The sequence below is a fragment of the Labeo rohita genome, chromosome 1, assembly GCF_022985175.1.
Source record: "Labeo rohita strain BAU-BD-2019 chromosome 1, IGBB_LRoh.1.0, whole genome shotgun sequence".
In the NCBI taxonomy this organism is placed as follows: Eukaryota; Metazoa; Chordata; class Actinopteri; order Cypriniformes; family Cyprinidae; genus Labeo; species Labeo rohita.
The window spans coordinates 38,206,514-38,229,292 of NC_066869.1; the positions used below are offsets into that span (position 1 = coordinate 38,206,514).

General features: G+C 34.7%; 1 protein-coding gene across 2 annotated transcripts in view; it reads right to left on the reverse strand.

Moving 5' to 3' along the window:
• mtus1b (microtubule associated tumor suppressor 1b) overlaps window positions 1-16,154 on the reverse strand; it is a 58,900-nt gene extending 42,746 nt beyond the window's left edge. Inside the window, exons 1-2 of one of the 2 annotated variants that reach the window (XM_051097471.1) lie at window positions 16,004-16,154; window positions 3,056-4,549 (exon numbers count right to left, since the gene is read on the reverse strand). In XM_051097471.1, coding sequence (XP_050953428.1) covers window positions 3,056-4,390 — 1,335 coding nt within the window. In that variant the 5' untranslated portion in view covers window positions 4,391-4,549; window positions 16,004-16,154. Of the gene's footprint in view, window positions 1-3,055; window positions 4,550-15,476; window positions 15,541-16,003 lie in introns of those variants that run through there. The other variant, XM_051098274.1, reaches the window with a different exon arrangement.
• Window positions 16,155-22,779: the final 6,625 nt, after the last annotated feature.

Here is a 22,779-nt window from a genome sequence, read left to right on the forward strand (position 1 = left end):
AGAAATTAGCAAGGGCTTGTGGCAAAAACGCAACCAAAATGAACAAAAATGCCCCATAAATTCAAGACAAATGGACATGCCCCTGCACAATTAAACAATGTATTATGGCTGTCGTGAAAATGAATAAAAAGTGCCAATTGTGGTATTACATTTCGATTCGCTCACACTGTATCAGCTTTTACGCGTTTTGTGCAGTGTTAAGTCTTATAACCAATTAAATGCATTTCTGTTGAACTTAGGAATGCACTGGCCAATCAGAGGTGCTTAGATTAGTCAGCGCTGAAAACAGCAGAGCTGTCAGAGCGCATTATAATTCCCTCATCATAAACAACACAGTGCAGATACGATGTAATTTAAAAGATTAATTTAGTAGCCTCAGTGCTTATAACAGGAGTTCCCCGTTCCCCGTGTGCTAGACTTGGCTAAAGCAATGGACCGACATGTTCGTCTATGTGATGTGTCCAAAACCAAACAAAAACGTTTTATATTGTTTTCTATATTGATATTAATAATCATTATTACAGTATAAGGAGCAATAATCTACAATAATGATTTCTGTCATAATATTGCAGGCCTATGAGCTCCTGTTCTTTACATGTATAATTCAGATACATTTTAAACAGTCTATTGTTATTGACAACAATTTAAAATATTGATTAAATGAATTGGGTAAATTTAAGTATTTGACATTAAAGTCAATCTCTGTTAATGTTAGTTAATAAAAATACAATTGTTCATCGTTTTTTCATGTTAGTTTACAGTGCATTAACTAATGTTAAAACACAACTTTCAATTTTAATGCATTAGTAAGTGCTGAAATTAACATTAACTAAGCTTAATTAATGCTGTAGAAGTGTTCATTCCTAGTTTATGTTAACTAATGTAGTTAACTAATGTTAACTAAAGAACCTTATGGTAAAGTTACTATTGGATACTATTAATTAAATTAATTGGGTAAATGTAAGTATTTGACATTAAAGGCAACATAGTATGTTTTTTTTATAATATAATGTGATTATAAAAATTGCCCTCACAAATGTAAAAAAATCAAATATTGCAAATATGGCTAATATTGCCCCTTAAAGGAGAACTCCACTTACAGAACAACAATTTACAAATAATATACTCAACAGCTTGTCATCCAAGCGTCTGAGATTAAAAACTATTTAAATTTTTTTTTTAATTGTATTTTTAAATGAAAATAACCAATCGTAGTTCATGTTAACTGATGTAGTTAACTAATCTTAACTAAAGAACCTTATGGTAAAGTGTTAATATTGATTAAATTAATTGGGTAAATGTAAGTATTTGACATTAAAGGCAACATAGTATGGTTTTATAATAATAATAATAATGTGATTATAAAATTGCCCTCACATTTCTGACCCTGGAGTACACCAAAACTTGAATGTATTTGCATAAATGACACAAAAATCCTGAAAGGTCTGGGCGTACCTGGGCGTAAATCTAAAATGCTTTCAAATCCCAACATTTCCTTTCATTGGTGATCAAAAGTCAACATGTTTCCACTGGAAACGTCTGTCCAGCCTAGTTTATATAACTTACTTGGCTAGTCAAAAGACGCTTCGTTAGAATGCCTGTTGTCTGCTGAAGTTTTAACTTCAAATGAAAAGGTCACTGAGAAAGGCCTAGTGCTTTTTTGTACAATAAAAATTTTAAATCATTGATTAACTTTATAAGTGAGTGCAAATCCTGCCTTTTTTAACTATAAAAACTACATGTACTCAGTAAAAGACTATTAAAGGTTTTAATAATAGTACCTCCAACCCTAATGAAACACACCTAAACAAGTTAATCAAGGTCTTAGGATCACTAGAAAGTTACAGGCAGGTGAGTTTGATCAAGGTTGGAGCTAAAGTCTGGAAAATGGATCTCACGGGCAAGAGTTGAAAACCCTTGTAAAAAGGTGACACTTGTTAACATTAGTTAATGTATTAAATAACATAAATGAACAATGAAAAATACATTTATTACCAGTGCTGTGAAATTGATTCATCACGATTAATCGCATCCAAAATAAAAGTTTGTTTACATCATACATGTATAAATCATATAGAAATATGAATATATATATATATATATATATATATATATATATATATATGTGTGTATATATATATATATATATGTATATATATGTAAATATTTTAAAAATATATCCATGAATGTTTGTGTATTTATACATATATATAAATCTGCACATATATTATGTAAACAAAAACTTTTATTTTCGATGTGATTAATCACAAGTAATTGTGATTAATTGATTTGACAGCACTATTTATTACACTATTTATTAATCTTTGTCAATGTTAGCTAATAAAAATACAGTTCATCGTTTTTTCATGTTAGTTCACAGTGAATTAACTAATGTTAACAAACACAACTTTTTATTTTAATAATGCATTAGTAAGTGCTGCAATTAACATTAACTAAGATTAATAAATGCTGTAGAAGTATTGTTTATTCTTATTTCATGCTAATTATTGTTGCAAACTATTATGTACTGAATAAATATTATTGGAAGCTTTAATAATAGTAATAATTTTATTAAATATACATTAATAAAAGTTAATACTAAAATGTAAAAAAAAAAAATTCTAAATGTAAAAACTAAATGTACTTGACAAAGTACTTAAATTCATGTTTTAATATCAGTAAAATCTGAATAAACTTAAAAGTTGTAATGATGTTTTTTCTAAATGTAGAAACGTATAAAAAAACTAACAAAAGTCTTAGTCTTAAAATCATGTTGTTGTAATAATAATAATAAAAGCTTTTACTAAATGTACTAAACTAACTAAAAAACATTTTAATAATAGTAAAATACAAATACATGTAATAACTGTAAAATGTTTAAATAAAATGTAAAAACCATTCTAGATGTACAAACTAAATGTATTACATAATATGAGGACTGTGTCCTTTATATATCCTGGATACAAACAGTACTTTTTAATGCTTATGCTTCACTATTATTATCACAACACTGACAAACTGCATGGGGGAATAAGGATAAAACTCAGTCACTAACCTTGCTGGTGCTCTTAGAGTTTTCTTCCCCTGTTTCTTTCTCAAGTTGAGGTTCTTCTTCATCTTTAAAATCAGTTGAAAGAGGATATTCTGACTTCATTGTTTCTTCTCCTTGCATCAGGAAGGATAAAGTGTTTACATCTTTCTCTTGACCGCCACTGACCAGCACCTTTGTTTCATTCCCTCTCATATGGTTTGATGATGATCTGCTTCTTTTTCCAACAGCTTTATTTTCCACCTTCCTACTAGCATGAACCTTCACACTTCCTGAAGCTGACTGGTTAACATTAACGTGTGCTGTTGTTGTTGCAGGATTGGCTGATCTTGGCGCAGAAGCAGCCCTAGAGATGATCTTGGCCTTCACGTTCCTCAGGTCTGGCCTGGGGAATCTCTTTATCTCAGGTTTTGTGGCTTTGGTCAGAGCAGCCCTTGTAGGTGGCTTGGAAAAGACACGTCCTTCCGGATCATTGGGTTTTTTTCCTGTGGATTTTGGCTGGTTGTCTTCTTTTGGGATGAATGAGTGAGAAGTTGTGTTTTTAGTATCTGTTATGAAAGCATTTTCTGTCTCATCCATGACGTCAGTTTCTTGAATGGCTGACGACAACTCAACTTCTTCTTTTTCTTGGGCAACTTCCCTTCGGCGTTCATTCACCACCGCCATGTTAGACACTTCAGCTGGTGGTAAAATACTGTTTGAGGTTACCTCTTCAGAGCTAGTGGAGACTTCCAGATCAGAGACACCAACTTGGCTCTTCATTATTAATTCCACCGAGGCTAAAGAAAGAAAAGAGTCTTCTTCCTCGTCCTCTTTAGTGTCATCATCAGTGCTTTCTGAAGAGCACAAGGATGTATCATCACCATCAGTTTGACCAACCTTCTGTGTTACCACCAAAGTGACATTATTGTTGTCATTGTCACTCCAACAGTCTTCATTGGCATCTAGATAGACAGACACAGAGTTGTCGTTGTCCTCACTGTAGTCCGGCCTGCAGTCTGGGCTCTGTATGCCTGAATCATCACTGCTGGCCGTTGCTTTTCCCATCTCCACCTCTGGCATGTCCACATCCAGAGGACTATCTGTCCTGGCACTGCTCAGACTACTCAAGCTACGCATTGAGTCCGGTGATGTCTCACCTCTATCGTACAGGAGCAAGGTTGACGACGATGACAATGGGGATTCAGAGGTGAATGCATTGTTACTCTGCTCACTACTGAGTAACGCCAGACGCATCCCATGCTGAGATTCCTGAGAAGGTCTCTTGGGAAGTGCAGGTGATGGAAGCTCAGATTTGTTTGTTGGTAATTCCATGAGACATGTGGATGGAGACGCAATCATACAGCCACAACCCCCATAGCTAGATGCAATCCAGCACTTATGGACAGGAAATACTTCTTTGTAGAAGAAGGGATTAAGTGTTTCTCATCATAGAAAGTCTCTTCCTTTGATCATTCAGAAGATGATGTCCATGGTTTTGCTGACGCCCTTTTAATTACTCTAAGGAACAAGAAAAAACAACAGCATGTCAGTTGCATTTCATCTAGTCCTGATCTGTACTGTGTTATTTATTTATATTTAAAGATTATAGAGACTGAAATAAACACAGGGAAACCAGTCATATATAAAAAAGCAATCAAGATGAGATGGCAATAAGTCAGAGTATAATATTTTAAAATAAAAAGAAAATGTCTTGTACTGTCTTGCAAGGAGGTTTATAGAAGAGCACTACTGCTCCCTACTGGCAACTTCTCATGTACTGCTTCCTACTTTTCTATATAAGGAAAATAGGGGCAAGAAAATGTAGTGTAAAACTCAACAAACTCTATGTTGCTTCCATAAGAAATTATTGTTCAGCTTACATAATATAATATATTAAGCATACCACTGCAAATATGTCAGTGTTGACATTTAGCCTGCTGCTGATTTATTAACAATGTTAGAAACAGTTGTGCTGCTTAATATTTTCTAACAAAGTCTTTGCTATCTTTTTTTTTTTATAAATGTAACACATCCTTGGTGAATAAAAGTATTAATTTCTTTTAAAAAAATTTAAAAGATTCCTATTTCAAATAAATGCTGTTCTATTTAACTTTTTTTTTTTATTAAAGAATCCTGAAAAGAGTATCACAGTTTCCATATATATATATATATATATATATATAAGCAGCATAACTGTTTCCAACATTGATAATAAATCAACATATTAGAATCTTTATTTAGGCTGATTCATAGAAGGTGTTCTACATATTGTGTATACAATAATTATCAAGACAATAATATAATATACAGGTCATCTTAAGAGTTTTTTTCTCATTGTTTTAATTTTACATGTTTACTTTTTTATATTTAAAGAACTAACTATATATAAAAATGTGGCATGCAGTTGCTTCAAAAAATGGTATAAAGCTATTCAAAGCATCATTTAATCTAAATTGTAATAATCATAATTAATAATCGAAATTACAATTTCAATGGAATAATCAACAATTATGATTTTTGTCATAAAGGTGCAGTCATCAACAATACGATTTTTAATAGTTTTTTTTTATAAGAAGTCTCTTTTGCTCACCAAGCCTGCATTTATTTTTATTGTTTAAAATAACTGTTTTCTATTTTAATATATTTTAAAATGTAATTTATTTCTGTGATCAAAACTAAACTTTCAGCATCATTACTCCAGTCTTCAGTGTTACATGATTTCCCTCAGAAATCATTCTAATATGCTGATTTGCTGTTCAAGAATCATTTTGTTTTAATTATTATTATTATCAATATTTAAAACTGTTGAGTATTTTTTTTTTCCAGGATTCTTTAATGAATAGAAAGATCAAAAGATCAGCATTTATCTGAAATAAAAAAGCTTTTGTTCATACACTATACTATTCAAAAGCTTGGAAAGCTTTTATTTAGCAAGAATGCTTTAAGTTGATCAAAAGTGATTTCTATTTCAGATAAGTGCTGTTCCTCTGAACCTTCTATTCATCAAAGAAACCTGAAAAAATTCAAGTTTCAACATACTAATAATAATGTTTTTTTTTTTTGTTTTTTTTTGAGCAGCAAATCACAATTTCAGAAAGATTTCTAAAGGATCATGTGACTGGAGTGACGATGCTAAAAATTCAGCTTTAAAATCACAGGAATAAATAACATTTTAAAATACATTCAAATAGAAAACAGTTATTTTAAAAATTAAAAATATTTCAGAATTTTACTGTTTTTGCTGTACTTTGGATCAAATAAATGCAGGCTTGGTGAGTAGAAAAGACTTTTAAAAAAACTTAAAAATCTGAGTGTTCAAAAACTTTTGACTAGTAGTGTAATATAATATTAAAGATTTTTTTTCTCTCTCTCTAAGTTGTTTCATGAAAGTTGTTGGTCTGCTTGAGTAATGGAAAAGCTTGTTAAAACCCGCCTGCATGGAAATATATTTTTCATTTTGTCACTCTTTGCATAATTAGGCATGCACATGATAGTACACCTGCACAATCAAGGCAGTGTTATGTCAGAGTCACACTTTTTAATCAAATGTGGGTGACAATGTAGGCCAGATAAAAGCTAATAAAAGGAGCAGGCTTTTATTTTGATATTCAGGACATTCTCTCTCACACACACAAGGCATTGGTGACAGTTACAGCCACAATGGTGGCCTTGTGTTTCCAGACAAATGCTGAATGGTCTATGACCAAGAGTCTGATTGTTCTGCTCACAAAAACCTTTCATTGAATACACCAAAATTCATCTTTTAATACAAAGAACAGGCTGACATCAAGCCGGATTGGGAGGACGAGTGGGTGGCAAAATGCGAATGTGCCCTTTCTAAGAGATGGTGCATGATCTCATGCCACTCATGCTGTACAAGCATTACTTGTGAAGTTATTTACTAGGTATTAAGTGGAACTGCAGAGATCAACCATATACAGGTAGGTAACATAATAGTTTTTGAAAACAAACGTCACAAAAGATGATGCAATAAACTGCTGTAAGTGATACGCCAAGAAATCAGTATCAGGCTAAATTCTCCTCCGTTGACCTTCCAGAGATATGCTTATGTGACAGATATGCCTATTGTTGATGAGACATCTGCTGACTGCACAAGCGCATATACCATATCACTCCGGAGAATGAGATGAGCAAACTTTATGATGAAAAACAGAAACAAAATCTAATCATCTTTACTTTTAAAAATACTGAGATGTTTAACAAACAATTACATAACATAACATACTTTATACTTTGTATGTTTATTTGACTCACTTGCAGTAGACCTCACAACATGTCATGTACACTGTAAATCAATGATTGCTGAAATTAAAAACCCCAATGAAAGTGTGTGATTAAAGTAATTTTCTTTCCTGTGTTGAAATATTTTAAATCAAGAGACTTAAAATAGCTAATAGCCTATCACAAAACCACGATTTGCTACTTGCTATTGCTATTAAGTGGCAGTTGGAAAGTTGTATTAAAGAAGCCCACTTCCAAAACAAAGATTCACAAATAATGTACTCACCCCCTTGTAATCCAAGATGTTCATGTCTTTCTTTCTTCAGTCGTAAAGAAATTATGTTTTTTTAGGAAATCTAATGGGCTGCTATGGTGCCCAGAGTTTGAAGTTCTAAAATGCAGTTTAAATGCGGCTTCAAACGATCCCAAATGCGGTCAAAAACAATTCCAGCCAAGGAAGAAGGGTCTTATCTAGCGAAATGATCGATTACTTTCATTAAAATAATACAATTTAAATACTTTTTAATCTCAAACGCTCGTTTTGCTTTGCACTGCCTGAACTCTGTGTATTCTGACTCAAGACAGTTAGTGTATGTTGAAAAACTCCAATCGCATTTTCTCCCTCAACTTCAAAAATCATTTTAAAATCATCCTACATCACTGCAAAAGTACCAACCCAGTCTTTGTAAAACAGCAATATAAGACGATTTCGGAGTTGAGGGAGAACATGAGATGGAATTTTTTCAACATACCCTGTCATGAACCGGAAAAAAACAGTCCAGGCAGAGTAAGACAAGACGAGCGTTTGACATTAAAAAGTATATAAATTGTATTATTTTTATGAAAATAACTGATCGTTACTCTAGATATGACTCTTCCTTCTTGGCTGGGATCGTTTACAACCGCATTTGGGATCGTTTGAAGCCGCATTTAAACTGCATTTTGGAATTTCAAACTTGGGGCACCATATCAGTCCATTACATGGAGAAAATTGCTGAAATGTTTTCCTCAAAAAAAAATTATTTCTTTACGACTGAAGCAAGAAAGACATGAACATCTTGGATGACAAGGGGGTGAGCACATTATATGTGAATCTTTGTTTTGGAAGTGGACTTCTCCTTTAATGGCAACAGACATGCTGATTCTTTTATTGGGCAAAAATGGTGAGCATTAGAGACTTTTTAAAAAACATACAGACCCCAAACTTTTGAACGGTATTGTACACCCTTGTTTTAAAATAATTTGCAAATAAGACAAATATTCCTTAAAAAAAAAAAAAAAAAAAACAGGGACTAAAAGCTACAAAGTTTTTAGTTTTCATATTTTTAACTAAACCCTCAATGCTGAACTATGTCTTAAAAAAAGAAAAAAAAAATTCACATGTGTTTATAATTCTTTACAAAAAGTATTAACACCCAACAGCCTTGTATATCAATGCACATACGGTGATTCTGATATTATGTAACACTTTCTTGCTTCCAACTGTGCTCAGCTCAGATTGCAGTGGGATACTGAACATCAAGTACATGACCCTGGCCTGCATAGCTCTCTCAGTCTGTGTAACATGGGTTGTCCAAGGCCACTATAATCTTCTGAGACTGATAATTACACTTGGTTTAACATCTCCTTCTACCCAGATTATCGGAGAGATGAGACACATAGATTGGCCGAGACAGTGAGAGAGAGAGAGGCATACCGCTGCAATGCTTTCATGCTGTGTTAGGGTCAGTCCTACTTACCCCCAGGATATGATGAGAATGAGTGAGATATCGACTGGATTGGGTTAATAAAGGTAAGGTTACAATACATGTCACATTTCTCTACACTCTCTGTCATGGCCTCCATACACCCAACAGATTCGCATAGTCCCCTATACATTTACGTGCACTACACACAACATAAAGGATTACGAGAAAAGCGAGCCCTGCTGTGCAGCACTGCATGCCTGTCAACTGAAATAACTCTGAACGAGCGTCACACTGGGGCAGAAAGATCACAAATCTGAAATCTCAGGCCTAGAGAAACCCAGCTAAAAATCTTAAAGTGGTCATCAAATGCAAAATTCACTTTTACATGTTGTTAGAACATAAATGTGTGTTGGCAGTGTGTGTACACAACCATGCTATAATGATAAAAATCCACAGATTTTTTTTTAAATCCCCAATAATAATAACCCCTTTCTCTGATTCCTGGCAGAATTACGCAGATCTGCACAGGCCCCTCCCATGACGACTGTTTAACACTGCTGTTTTAACACAGGCCCACCCTGAGTGAACTGTGAACAGGGACAAGAATGTCTCTTAAACAACTGAGGGGTATTGTTTTTGCTTGTAATAATGAACATAGCAGTCGTCATTTATTCCCGACATCCGAACCGCAAAAGACAAAGGATAACTTTAGTTTTTGAAGGGAATGCATCCCCCCGATCTGCCTAAATGTGTCTATGTTTGTGCAAATCATTTGTAATTCAGCTTCACCTACAGAAAAAGTGAGTGTAAGGGGTTTTTTTTAAGAATCTTTGCAAACTACCTTTTCTTATAATGTGCTAGTCAGCAAGTTTCGTGGCTAAAGTTTACACCATAGACTGTAAAAAACATGGACGTAGTGTCCATGACGTCACCTGTAGGTTTCCGAAGAGCATTTTTGAAGCTCTTAGTGGGCGGGAGTCGGCCGTCGCCATCTTGGAATCGCGTCACTGTACGTCACTCCCGGATAACCGAAAATGGGCAAATAGGCGGGACGTGGGTGGAGCTGGTTGCTGAAACTACGCCCGCCGAGCGCGACGGTGGTGACAGCAGCGGCAATCCACCTGTCACTTAAGTGGCCACGCCCTAAATTATGCAGAACTTTAAGGCTTAATATAAATTAAACGGATGAGTTATAAAAATATTCACCCCCCTCAGAGTTGACATGAAGGGCAAAATTAGCTGTATAGACCAAAACCACTTTTTGAACCAGGCTGTAAACATTTTTTTTTCTGCTGTGAAGTTGGGCATTTTAACATGGGGAGTCTATGGGATTGACTCCCTTTTGCAGCCAGCCTCTAGCGGCCAGTCGATGAATTGCAGTTTTAGTCACTTCCGTGTTGGCTTCAAGAGGTAAACCGGGAGGTTGCCACTTGGTTTACACTCTCTCAGAGAATGGCTTGTCACCCCACAGAAGAGAGGGGCAGGTGAGCAGAGCTCATTAGCATTTAAAGGAACATGCACCAAATTGGCTTGCTGTGAACAAAGCTGTTTTTGACAAGGTAAAAAGGGTGTTGTTTTACACTACCATTGAGAAATTTTAACCAAAATTTTAACTAAATACATTAACCAACTATGTTTTATTTGATAAAAAAATACAGTAAAAATACGGGGTTATTTTTGTTCCATTATTTCAAATTAATAAATTATGATCCATAAATAAATGTACAGAGATTCACAGAAATAAAATAAATGTACAAATAAATAGAATGAGATCCACACCAGTCGTCTTGAATGTATGGAGAAGAGCAGCAAAAAGCCTGTTGATCTGCAGCAAAAATCCATTTCATCACAACAGTTTAAAACAAATAATCTGTCGAAGATGCTATTTTTAATTTGAATGAACATATTTAGACTTACAGAAAAACACCTTTTCCCCTATAAAAACTGTGCTAGGGATAGTTCACCCAAAAAGGAAAATTGTCATTAATTACTCACCCTCATGTTGTTCCAAACCAGTAAAAAACTTTGATCCTCAGAACACAAATTAAGATAGTTTTAATGAAGTCTGAGAGCTTTCTGACCCTCAGTAGACACCAACGCAAGTACCACGTTCAAGGCCCAGAAAAGTAGTAAGGACATGCATCGTGGTTCTCTCGTTAAAGTCCATCGAAGATTGGCACGGAAGAGAAGAAATTGTTGAATAAAATTGTTTTTTTGTTTTCTTTGCACAAAAAGTATTCTTGTAGCTTCATAAAATTAAAGGTGTACCACTGATGTCACATGGACTATTTTAATGTAGTGCTGTCAAACGATTAATCGCGATTAATCGCATACAAACTAAAAGTTTGAGTTTGCCTAATATATGTGTGTGCACTGTAATTATTAGGTATATATAAATACAACACATTCATGTATATATTTATGAAATATTTATAAGTGTATGTATTTTTTTATAATATAAATAAATATATTAGGAATAAAAATATTTTGTACATAACATATTTATCTTAAATATATACATTAATTTGTGTGTATTTATATATACATAATAATTACACACAGTACACACGCACACACACTCAGAAAGCTCTCATATTTCATCTTATTTCGTGTTCAGAGAATGAACAATGGTCTTGAGGGTCAATGAGGGTGAGTAATTAATGACAGAATTTTCATTTCTGGGTGAACTATCCCTTTAAACTTAATTATCAAACATACACATTTTTAAGAAGCTGCTTTCAAAATCTACTGGTCTTAAAAATCTAAAGTGGCATGTGCTTTTGAATCAGAATGGTGCTTTATGCCATCATCACACTAGTGGATGACTGACATCAACCCAGTTTTCTTTCACTAGTCTGCCCACTGACCCTCTGGGTGAAAAGAACAGTGAAGCGAAGGGTGGCTAATGCTTTCTTCCCTGACAGAACGAATGTGATGTTCTAGGACTGAACTGAGTGGATTTGTAGAACGCTCCTCATTGCCTAAGGCCCCAGCAGCAACAGAAGATGTCGCATGAACTTATATAATCAATACCGAGCCGTTTCGGTATCAGAAAACCCGAGACTTAAGTTTCAGTATGACCTTCCAAAGAGTCTGTGTTTCTTTGAGAAGGTGATACACAATACATTTACTTTTGCCAGAACTAAAATGACAACACCTCTATAACCTTACAGAACATCTGCTCAAATTTCTGCACAGCATCTTTAGCATCATCTCACATTTAGCACCTGCATAATTCCCTAGGTTAATATTCATAATTTGGGAATTGTAGCCTTTCTGTAACACGGTTTTTAGTAATTAGGTGAGTATTCCCATTAACAAGGAATTACGCTGATGACCTAGAACGAAAATATTTCAGCATGTAATGACAAAAGCCTGCTATGTCCTTGAGTAGACAAACCTTTTAGCATTGCACCTATTTTTGGCCGCTTTTAGCATTGTTAAAATGCAGGTTGCTTAATAATTAGACAAATTATTAAGCCTCTGCCTTACCACTGTTGTCCTTATATGACTTAAAGGCTGTGTGGAAAGTCCAAAGCTAGATGATGGTTTGAATAAATAACATAAATTATTAAGGTGGGCAGTCACACGTCCATATAAATGTCATTCTTTCCAAGATGTTGGGTGCGATTATGCAACAGCGTCTCAGTTTTCATGCTGGTCGCTGTCTAACAGCACTCTCCTCTATTTTCCCTATTAACAATCACTCTTGCATAACCCTAACAAAATCTAAAATTTCATTCAGGAATGCATATGTTAATTCAAAATCTGTACTGGCAATTCTTAATGCTTTATTCCTCTTCCCGCCTCCCATTTAAGAGCTAAAAATAGGCTCAAAAGACGGAAGCGAGGTCTCTCTCTCTATCATAGTGCAGACACCTGTCTAAGCGCCCTGGTCAGGTAACATAGATGTAGCCTAAAGCTGTTCCATTAAAAACTTTGTGATAACTCTGTGTATGCATTCTGATAACAGTCTGGCTGCATTGCACAACAAGAGCAGTAGTAACAAAAATATTTGAACAAAGAGTGATTTTGTACAGTGAAAATTAAAATAACAGATTCCTCTGTGAATTACAGAATACAATATAGATATAGAACAAGCCTTTTGTGACTTCTCTCTGTGTCTGTGTTTCTATCTTTCTCTCCATACTGTGTAATTATACTGCATAGTTGAGCATTAGCATGCTGTTTGCTTGGCTGGTGCTACAGCAGTTGAAAAGGTGTTTATTTCCCATAGTAGCACTTGGTGCCAAAACTGATCTCATAAGCTTATTCCGATGCCTGAACGTCAAGTCCAGATTTGCACAACTCTACATAGGCCCTAAACGAACTAGATGAAATGTTAAACACATTAAGAAAGAGCTACTAGTGCTTGAATTCTTAGGCAATCATTACTAAACTAAAAGTCAAAGGACTTTGGTTCAGTAGATATTGATTTAGTCATTTTTTCTAGCAAGCATAATAAGTTATCCCTAATACCATTCTTATTAATTTGTCATATGGTTTTCAAAAGATTAGTCATTTAATTATCTCTGTGTGTGTATATATATATATATATATATATATATATATACTCAAGTACTCATTGATGCTCCAGAAGGAAACACAATGCAGTAAGAGCCAGGGGTGAAAACTTTTTGAATTTGAAGATCAGGGTCAATTTAACTTATTTTGTCTTCTGGGAAACTTGTACCTATCTTCTGTAGCCTCTGAAGGGTAGTACTAATTGAAAAAATAGGATATTTAGGCAAAATAAGAAAAATGTACACATCTTCATTCTGTTCAAAAGTTTTCACCCCCCCGGCTCTTAATGCATAGTTTTTCCTTCTGGAGCATCAGTGAGCATTTGAAACTTCTGTAATAGTTGCATATGAGTCCCTCAGTTGTCCTCAGTGTGAAAAGATGGATCTCAAAATCATACAGTCATTGTTGGAAAGGGTTCAAATACTGAAAAATGCTGAAAAACCAAAGAATTTGTGGGACCTGAAGGATTTTTCTGAAGAACAGCGGGCAGTTTAACTGTTCAGGACAAACACGGGACTCATGAACAACTATCACTAAACAAACAAATAAAAAAAAAACACAGCTGTGGATCATTCAGGTAAGAACACAGCATTAAGAAGATCTGGTCAAAGAATTAACATTATAAATGATTCTGAAAGGGGGATGTAAACTTTTGACCTCAACTGCGTATACATATATATATAAAATACTGTAACTGATGCAATACCATACATACTCTGAAACAGGAATGTACTTGTTTATTCGCATACAAATTATCAGATATTCAGAGTGCTGTAATTTGTGAGCTACAATTATGCCACTTAGAAAAAAACATGCAACCACATATAATGCTTATGGCTATGATGATGACATCTTAACAAGGAAGATGAACCACTTTTACTACATGAGAACAGCTATGAGAGAAGCGTTTTAATTTATGGTTGCACAAAATTGATTCAGACAGGCTTATTACACACACATAGTTCTTAAATGATGTCAGCTCAATCATACTGATGAAATTAGTAATTCTTCTAACCTTACCTTATGATTTTTTAGCATTCAATCTGAGGCTACAAATTGAAGCTAAATTGGAATTTTTGAGAGATAATCATTTTTTAATCACATTTAATATACTTATTATTTTTAGTTATAGTATAATATACTATAATTATTTTTAGTACTGAGAACAACTGTGAAATGAGAACTACATGTAAAATCAAAATGTGGTAAGCATACTTACAATTTAATTGCCATATACTGACAGCAGTAAAAGTCATTTTCAGCTCATCTGCGCCGTTATTATGTCTGATCACATTTTGAGACTCATTATAACTTTAATCTTACAGGGACAGTTCACCCAAAAATTGAAAACCGTCATTAATTATTTCACTTTTCTATGCGCACAAAAAGCATTCTCGTAGCTTCATAAAATTAAGGTTGAACCACTGATGTCACATGGATTATTTTAGTCCTTACCACCTTTTTGGCCCTTGAATGTAATTACACACTCTTGGATTTAATCAAAAACATCTTAATTTGTGTTCCAAAGATGAACAAAAGTCTTACGGGTTTGGGACGACATGTGGGTGAGCAATTAATGACATATTTCTGAGTGGACTATCCCTTCAAGACAGTTTCACAAAAAAACACTATTTTAAGCCATCTGTATTAACACAATAGAAAGTTTCACTCTAAATCCTCTCACGCAGGTAAAGGCACCATCACTTTCTCTGGATTTCTGTCGGTTTCCAAACACTTCTGTCAGAACCACACAGTTGCCATAGAGATGAGCTGTCTGCTTTGTCATTTGCAGTGTATCGGCGATACCAAAATACCCACAAGCCTCTACAGATAACTCCTATTCCTCCTGACTCCAAACATTAATTTTTATAGTACTCCAGTAAAAGAGCTGCCAACATTTATGGGTCAATTAAGTGCAAAAATGTGGTTATGAATCTCAATAAGCTAGGCAAGGTAAGGTCAGGTATACACAGGCAGGTGCATATACTCACAGGAGCAAATAATCAGAGTCACGTCCCTCTAAAGCAGTGCTGGTGTATGGCGCATTTTGACTTTGGTGCTGGTACATGTAATGCTGGTGCAAGGTAACATGTGTAAACAAATCAATCGATCACTCTTGTGATGTCAAAGAGCACTGGAAAGGCTCCAAAAAGAGGATGTGCTCTAATAACTTGTGAACAGTGATTCGGATTCCAAAAATCAATACCAGCATCACAAGCACAAACAAATCAACATTACATTGCATAACTGTACATGTAATTAGTGTGGCACCATACAAATACACAGACTGGGGGACGCAAGGTATAACACATTGAAATATAAACAAAGCTCCAAGAATAAATAAATATCTATATTCTCTTCCCAATGTAAGTTATTAGACTGGGACTGTTATTAAAAGAGCCCCATCTGACTTGAAAACCACAAAAACATCCCTCACATACATACAGCTGAAGAAAAGTTAGAAGCTCTCTCATGCAACTACGCAATTGATGACTGAAATCTGACACTGAGGACTTACCTGTTTTTCAAATGTTTTCAATCAATCCTAAAGTGTATTTCTTTTGATCAAAACGCACATTTTCCACAGGTAAGCCCGTCCCGTACAGAACGTCCTATTTCATGTGATCCTGCCAGCAAAAGCACTGCAAGAGAGCAGTTTTAGTCTGAGCGGAGACTCAGAGAGAGAGACCCCTCCCCTCTGTCTTTAGCTGCAGCCAAACCATGCCGCAGTAACCAACCAGAATTGTCTGTGTGTGTGCATGTGTGTGTATCAGAGAGCGAGTGACTTTTCCAAGGTAGCCCTGGAATGCATTTTTCTGCCCTTACCCAGAAGCCTCCGTGCCAGTCGACGCACTAGCAGGGACAGACCTCCCTGCTCTGCGATGCACACATGAGTGTCACATAAAACCACAATCAAATCATGAAAAGATCTCCATTAAACACTGTTGAAGGCTGCTGGGGTTTTCACGCCAAATAATGAGTCAGAGAGCTCAAAGTTCACTGCTGACTACGAATGTCTGTGTATGTGTGTGTGTGTGTATGGGTGGGCAGATTACCTCCTCCTGGCGACAACTTCTGTAGCAATAAGGGGCCCTCCTGTGTGTATCAGAATGCATGGTTGCTAAGCAGCCAAAAGTCTCTTGTTTAAAAAAATGGAGGAGTCTGTCTGCTAAGTTTTAAACCTGGTGGGTGACAGAGACAGAGAGAGAGAGACAAAGAGAGAGATGGTGATGATATGACAAACAAAAGACAATGTAAAATGCACCAGTTTCACTAAAGTTGGTCTTAACTGAAAATGGGAGATTAAAAGCCCACACAAATCTGTTCAGATTAACAGTAATCCAGTCAAATGCATGTTCATTGAGTTCAGTTCTTCTGGAGAGTGTGTGATACACTTCATGAACTCAAACATATCGTCATCTGGGTCAATATCACTGTAGGGTGCCTTTTGGTGTCCTGTATATAATTAACTCATTTGCCATGACTAGACTAGAATGGACAGGAGGCAAAGTGGGAGAGAGATAGGGGACAGGATCGGGAAAGGTCCTCAAGTCGGGATTCAAACATGGGATGCCCGTAGCACACCGGCGCTGTATGTCAGCGCACTGCCCACAAGGTTATTGACTTTTAAATTGACAAATTTTCTTAGTATCTTTCTTTTCAAAGTTTCTTACTTGTTTTTCTAAGCTTAACGTGTCCACCCTGTCGGCATAAAATATGCCGGAAGTGATTAGAATACATTTTTTTCTAAATATGTTTAAATATACCAAATTGTCTTCAACAACCAGACTAACTATTTAGCTATAGTCTCAGTTTGTTGTAAGCTAATATACTAATTGAAGCTTAAAATGTCCACCCTGTTGTTGTTTCAAAATGTCCACCCTGTTGGCCACTTAGACTTGATAGGGTGGACATACACATGACAGGATGGGGCATAGCATTTATTTGTAGTTAATATTTCTAAAAACTAAAATGAATGAGATTGAGAATGTAATGAAATTATTTATTATTATTATTATATTATTTTTTTCAAAGTTGAATAAATGTTTCATTGTCATATTTTGACATGCTTTGTGTGTTTAGGTTTATGTGTCCACCCCGTCACGTGCTGGTCCACCCTGTCATCTTGATATTTAAATAATAATTCAATTATATCTATATAATCCTGTGTGTTTCATAGCTAGGTGTGCGGGCAAAAACATGCAAACAAAAAAACGCATCCAAATATCACAGTTTTCTCAAAATAGGAAAAAATACATGTGCAAATTGTTTCTTTAAAAACACATGGTTTACATAAAATCTTTTATGTATGTATAATTTGAAAGCAAACAAATAACCCTGTTTAGGAAAGGGACATTATACCTTTCAGAAAATATCATTTGCATCTTAATATTGCAATGAAAACATATTAACAGTAATATATATGTCCATGACAGGGTGGACATATCTAATGGTTTATGCTTCGATAATGGCCCATAATTATCTAAAAAATGTGTGGGAACTCAGATAATGTGTTTATATAGTACTTGAGTGTTTACTATTTATGACATGACATAAAGAGAATGGGAAATTAAGTCCCATCCCATCCATCATTTATTTTATTTTATTTTATTTTATTTTTGGTACACTACTTTACAAAAAGGTTCATTAGTTAACATTAGTTAACTGCTTTAGTTAACATAAACTAAGAATGAACATTTCTTCTACAGCATTAATCTTAGTTAATGTTTTTACTAATTTACACTAATTTACACTAAAGCCTGAAGTAATGACAGCTGAAAATGCAGCTTTACCATCACATGAATAAACTACATTACATTTAAAAAATAAATATATTAGAATAGAAAAAAATATAATTTGAACTGTAATAACATTTCATAATATTATTGTTAAACGCAGCCTTGGTGAGAATAACTCCTATGAACCCCCTAACTTTTGTCTTTTCGTGGTACTGTCATGAATGTGAGAAGAAATTTTTGAATAAAGTCATTATTTTTGTTTTCTTTGCACACAAAAAGTATTCTTGAAGCTTCATAAAGTATTTTATTATAAACGATTTTAACCATGTCCTTACTACCTTTCTGGACCTTTAACGTGTTAGTTGCGTTGCTGTCTATGCAAAGTCAGAAAACTAAATTCTAAAGATGAACAAAGGTCTTACGGGTTTGGTACGACACAAGGGTGAGTAATTAATCACCCTAAGTAACTTTTATTTTTGGGTGAACTATCCCTTTAATGCTAATCAGTTCACTCTGTGCCACATTTGTAAACTACTGTCTACTTGAATTGATAAAGAGTAAAATCTACTTATTTATTCACTGAAACAACGGTACTATAAATTCCACTTTTAAACACTAAATCACACAAAAACTGCATTTTTCTCTGCCTTATACGGTCTAAAAATATATAAACATCAAGAATGATACAAGAAACTAAACTTTTGCATTGCTATGTGACTGTTTAAGCGTTCTCAATGGTTTTGGCACAATGCTATATGGTTGCTGGCTTGTTCTGGGTGATTGCTTGCTGGCCCAAGTCAAAATAGCCCACCAACAATTATGACATTCTGGCTTGCTATCAACTAAATAGTGGTGTTAGACAGCTGACTTATCACTGAACTGTGGTCCAGTGGTCAATAATAGACTATGGTATCTTCAGTCTCACAGCTGTTTTTCCAGATAAACTCATATTGGACGCCAGGAAAACACTGCTGACAGGCACTGAGACAAAACACACACACAAACAAACTAAAAAAAGTGTCAAGAGCATCTGTGAAGAATGAAGTGGTGGAAAGATATTGTCCTGTCCACTTCACATCACAGTCAGCAAGTTGTTATTTAACTCGTAAACATACAATATTGCTCCCAACGATCCAACGCCATTCAGCAAGGAAAGAATAATGCATAACACACTGTGTATAAGAAACACATAACTTAACCAACCACAGCTGTAACCACTGACATTAAGGTACACAATATCAGAGCGCTGTGTAACTGTGTTTAATTTTAAATAGACACTTAATGAAGTCCATATTTCTGTTTTCCTTCAATTTCCCCAGCACTATTTTGAGAGATGACAAGCAGGCCACTTGCATGGAGACCACAAACCGTATGAATTCCTTTTAATAACAGTTATTTTGATTCTAAGTCTTCTTTTTTTTAATTCAGGCCACAATAACAACACCACATTTGAATACACATTTTATCACAAGCTCAGGTTGTGAAATAAATGCTTGATCTGGTCATGTTATCAGGTTAAAGATAAATTTGATATTTGCATTGTTGCAGTAAACCAACATCAGGATCACTTGGGAAAATGATTCAGCACTCTTGTGGACATTACAGAAGTGGGCAAATACTCAAGCAGTGGTAGAGGACAAAGGTTTAAATCAGACCTGCACAAATGCTTTACCTCAGTGGATGTGAACTTTGGCTTATCAAACACTACTATTAACTTTAATACTGTATATATACATTTATTTCCAACACAACTGAAAATGTTAATTAAAAAAGTCAATATTGATCTTCAGAATGACAGTGGCGTACGACTGTAAATGTAAATCAGAAGCATAGATTTATAATTCCTAACCTAATATTTAAAATGTCAGACAAGATAAAAACAAACAGTGGTTTTGTGCTACTATGTCTGAGAATCTGTTTTCATAGTCAGGACAGCACTTGTGATTAGTGTGTGTGTGTGGTGCACAACAGAGCCAACAGTCTAGATAACAGGGCTTTAATTTCACTCTTATCTATCCAAAGCATTTTAACACTCTCAGCCAACACACACGCAATAGCTAGCTCTGTTTTAAAGAGATAGATATTAATAACCTGATACCTGGGTTCATACATGGACAATACTCCTTTAGGTTTAATCTCTAACATTCTTCAAAGGTATTTGGTTGCTGCATTCAGTAAAGAAATAGCAGCATCCAGAGACACAATCCTGACCACCCATGCACATGTTCCAGCAGCCTGCAGGTCATGTGTTTCCCAGGCTCCCTGTATTAAACTAAGAACCTATATAGAAACATCAGCACTCTCAGGGGCCCATAAACATGGGCATTTAACCTTACCACAGACCTAAGCGGACAGAGTTACTAATAATATATTCACTCAACCAAAAACAAGCCATTAATAAAATGAATCTTATTGCCTGTTCACTTGCAGTACATAGTGAAAGAACATTTAGAATTCAGGTATGTTTATGATAAATCAACCTACAGCAAAATGGGAGACAGATGGCTTTTTTATAAAGTTATTTGCAGATCTCTGCATAATTTATTACAAGGCCATCAATATAAAATTCATAATATGTTTACTACAATATATATTAACCTTATAATTAAAAATTAGAACGTCAGGATGGACAGGACACATTTTTCCCAACCTCGTCCTGAGCAAACACATTAAAATCAGGTTCTACATGCCAGAAAAGGAAAAGAATACTTACAGACCATTTATTGAATCTTAAATAACTACAGTAAAATTGACATTCCAAACTTATCTGGTCCAATTTACATGAATTCATCCTACACACATTATAATATCCCTTAGTCTGGGTAGCGGCATGTTTAATTTTGGACTGGAATGAAAACAAGTCTGTGAGGGACAGAAGTACAGTGCGTTCAATGAATTGTATTGTTGTTTAACAACATACTTATTGTTCAGTTTTCCCAAAAAAAAAAAAAAATAAAAAAAAACCCCGAAGACAAAAACAGCATAAAATGAGACCAAATAAAATTACGATAAAAATTCAGCTTTGCATTTTATACCATAATAATATTTTATATTATATGTTTTTATTGTAGTGTACATGCATTTAAAAATACTCTTCAAAGCCTTTTAGTTTTCTACATCACTAAAAAAAAAGAATGACCAAGAGAAGATCAAGTGTAAGCAACTATGCTCTGTTACTTGTCAGCTCTTGTTAAAGCAGAGTGACAGAGAAAAGATACTGCCACAGCAAGCACTCCATCTTGGCCTACAGGCAGTTCCAATGACTGGCGCCTGAGCTGATGTATTTTCTTAAAACTGCATACAAAGCACAGGCACTTCCTAAGCTGAATTTTCTGAGACAACTAAACAAACTATCTGTATGTTGATTACCTTGAAAAGTACAAACACTGGCTTTATTGACCAGCTGGACACAGAAACATTGGGTCAACCAATGGCGTGAGTTTGAGGCGAATCTGAAAGTGAATATTTTTTGTAAATTAAGCAAAATTTAGAGAATTGCTTGTGAGTTCAGAGATTAACGTTAAGAACACTATAAAAGTTTGATTTAACATCACTAACTTACAATAGTAGTCAAAGACGATTTTTTTCGCTCGTCTTCTCACCTTTTCACAGTCTTATATCAGGCTTGTCATGTCATATACTGTGCCGCGTTAATGCAGTCTCTGTTGGACTCATTAATATTAATCGCCGTTGTCAGCGTTGATCTCGGTATTGCGATTTGCTGAAATCAACCCGCTGACAGTTGACAGGTGAGCAGTAGCCAATGGCATCGCTTGCATGTTAGTCCCGCCTACTGCTTAAATCGAACTGCTACAATTATTTCGACGCACTTTGTGCAATTTAAAACCAACTTCTTAAATATAGTTATTATTATTATTATTATTATTATTATTATTATTTAAGAACGTGTGTGGGTGACCATAACATATTTTGCCGTATGCTTGGTCTACTTTAACTGAGGAGAATAATACTGTAAAACTATAATAAAACTACTGCTATTATAAGTGTGAGTACGCCCTTAATGTTCATTTCAAAGAAATTTACTATGAACTTCTTAATAAAGTTAATCCGAGCCTCCATGAAAACAATAAACAATCATAAAATGAAACGTTAAGATTATCTGATATGAACGAATCCATTAATGGATACTGAAAAAGGTCAAGGTGTTCATAATGTATGTAGCTGTATTTTATTAATTAGATTTTTTTTTCGTTAATTAAAAGCTAATTGACAAAAAAAAAAAAAAAAAACTTCAATAAACGTCAATAAATAAATGAATAAATAAGTGAATGAGTGAGTGAATAAATAAAAATATAACTCTGAAAATGTATTAAACATTTAACACAAACATCCATAATCCAAATGTTACAAAGAAGGACATGCCAGACTCTGAAGGTCAGTTACATAAACCTATATGATGTCCCACTTTTCCAGTGCTGAGCAAAGCGGTTTTATTACCAGTTGTACTGTCCCATAAATGTAAAGGTAGTAAATAGTAAAGGAATTGGGTGGGAGAAATTTGCCTGACAAGAATTAATCTGCACAGTCATAAAAT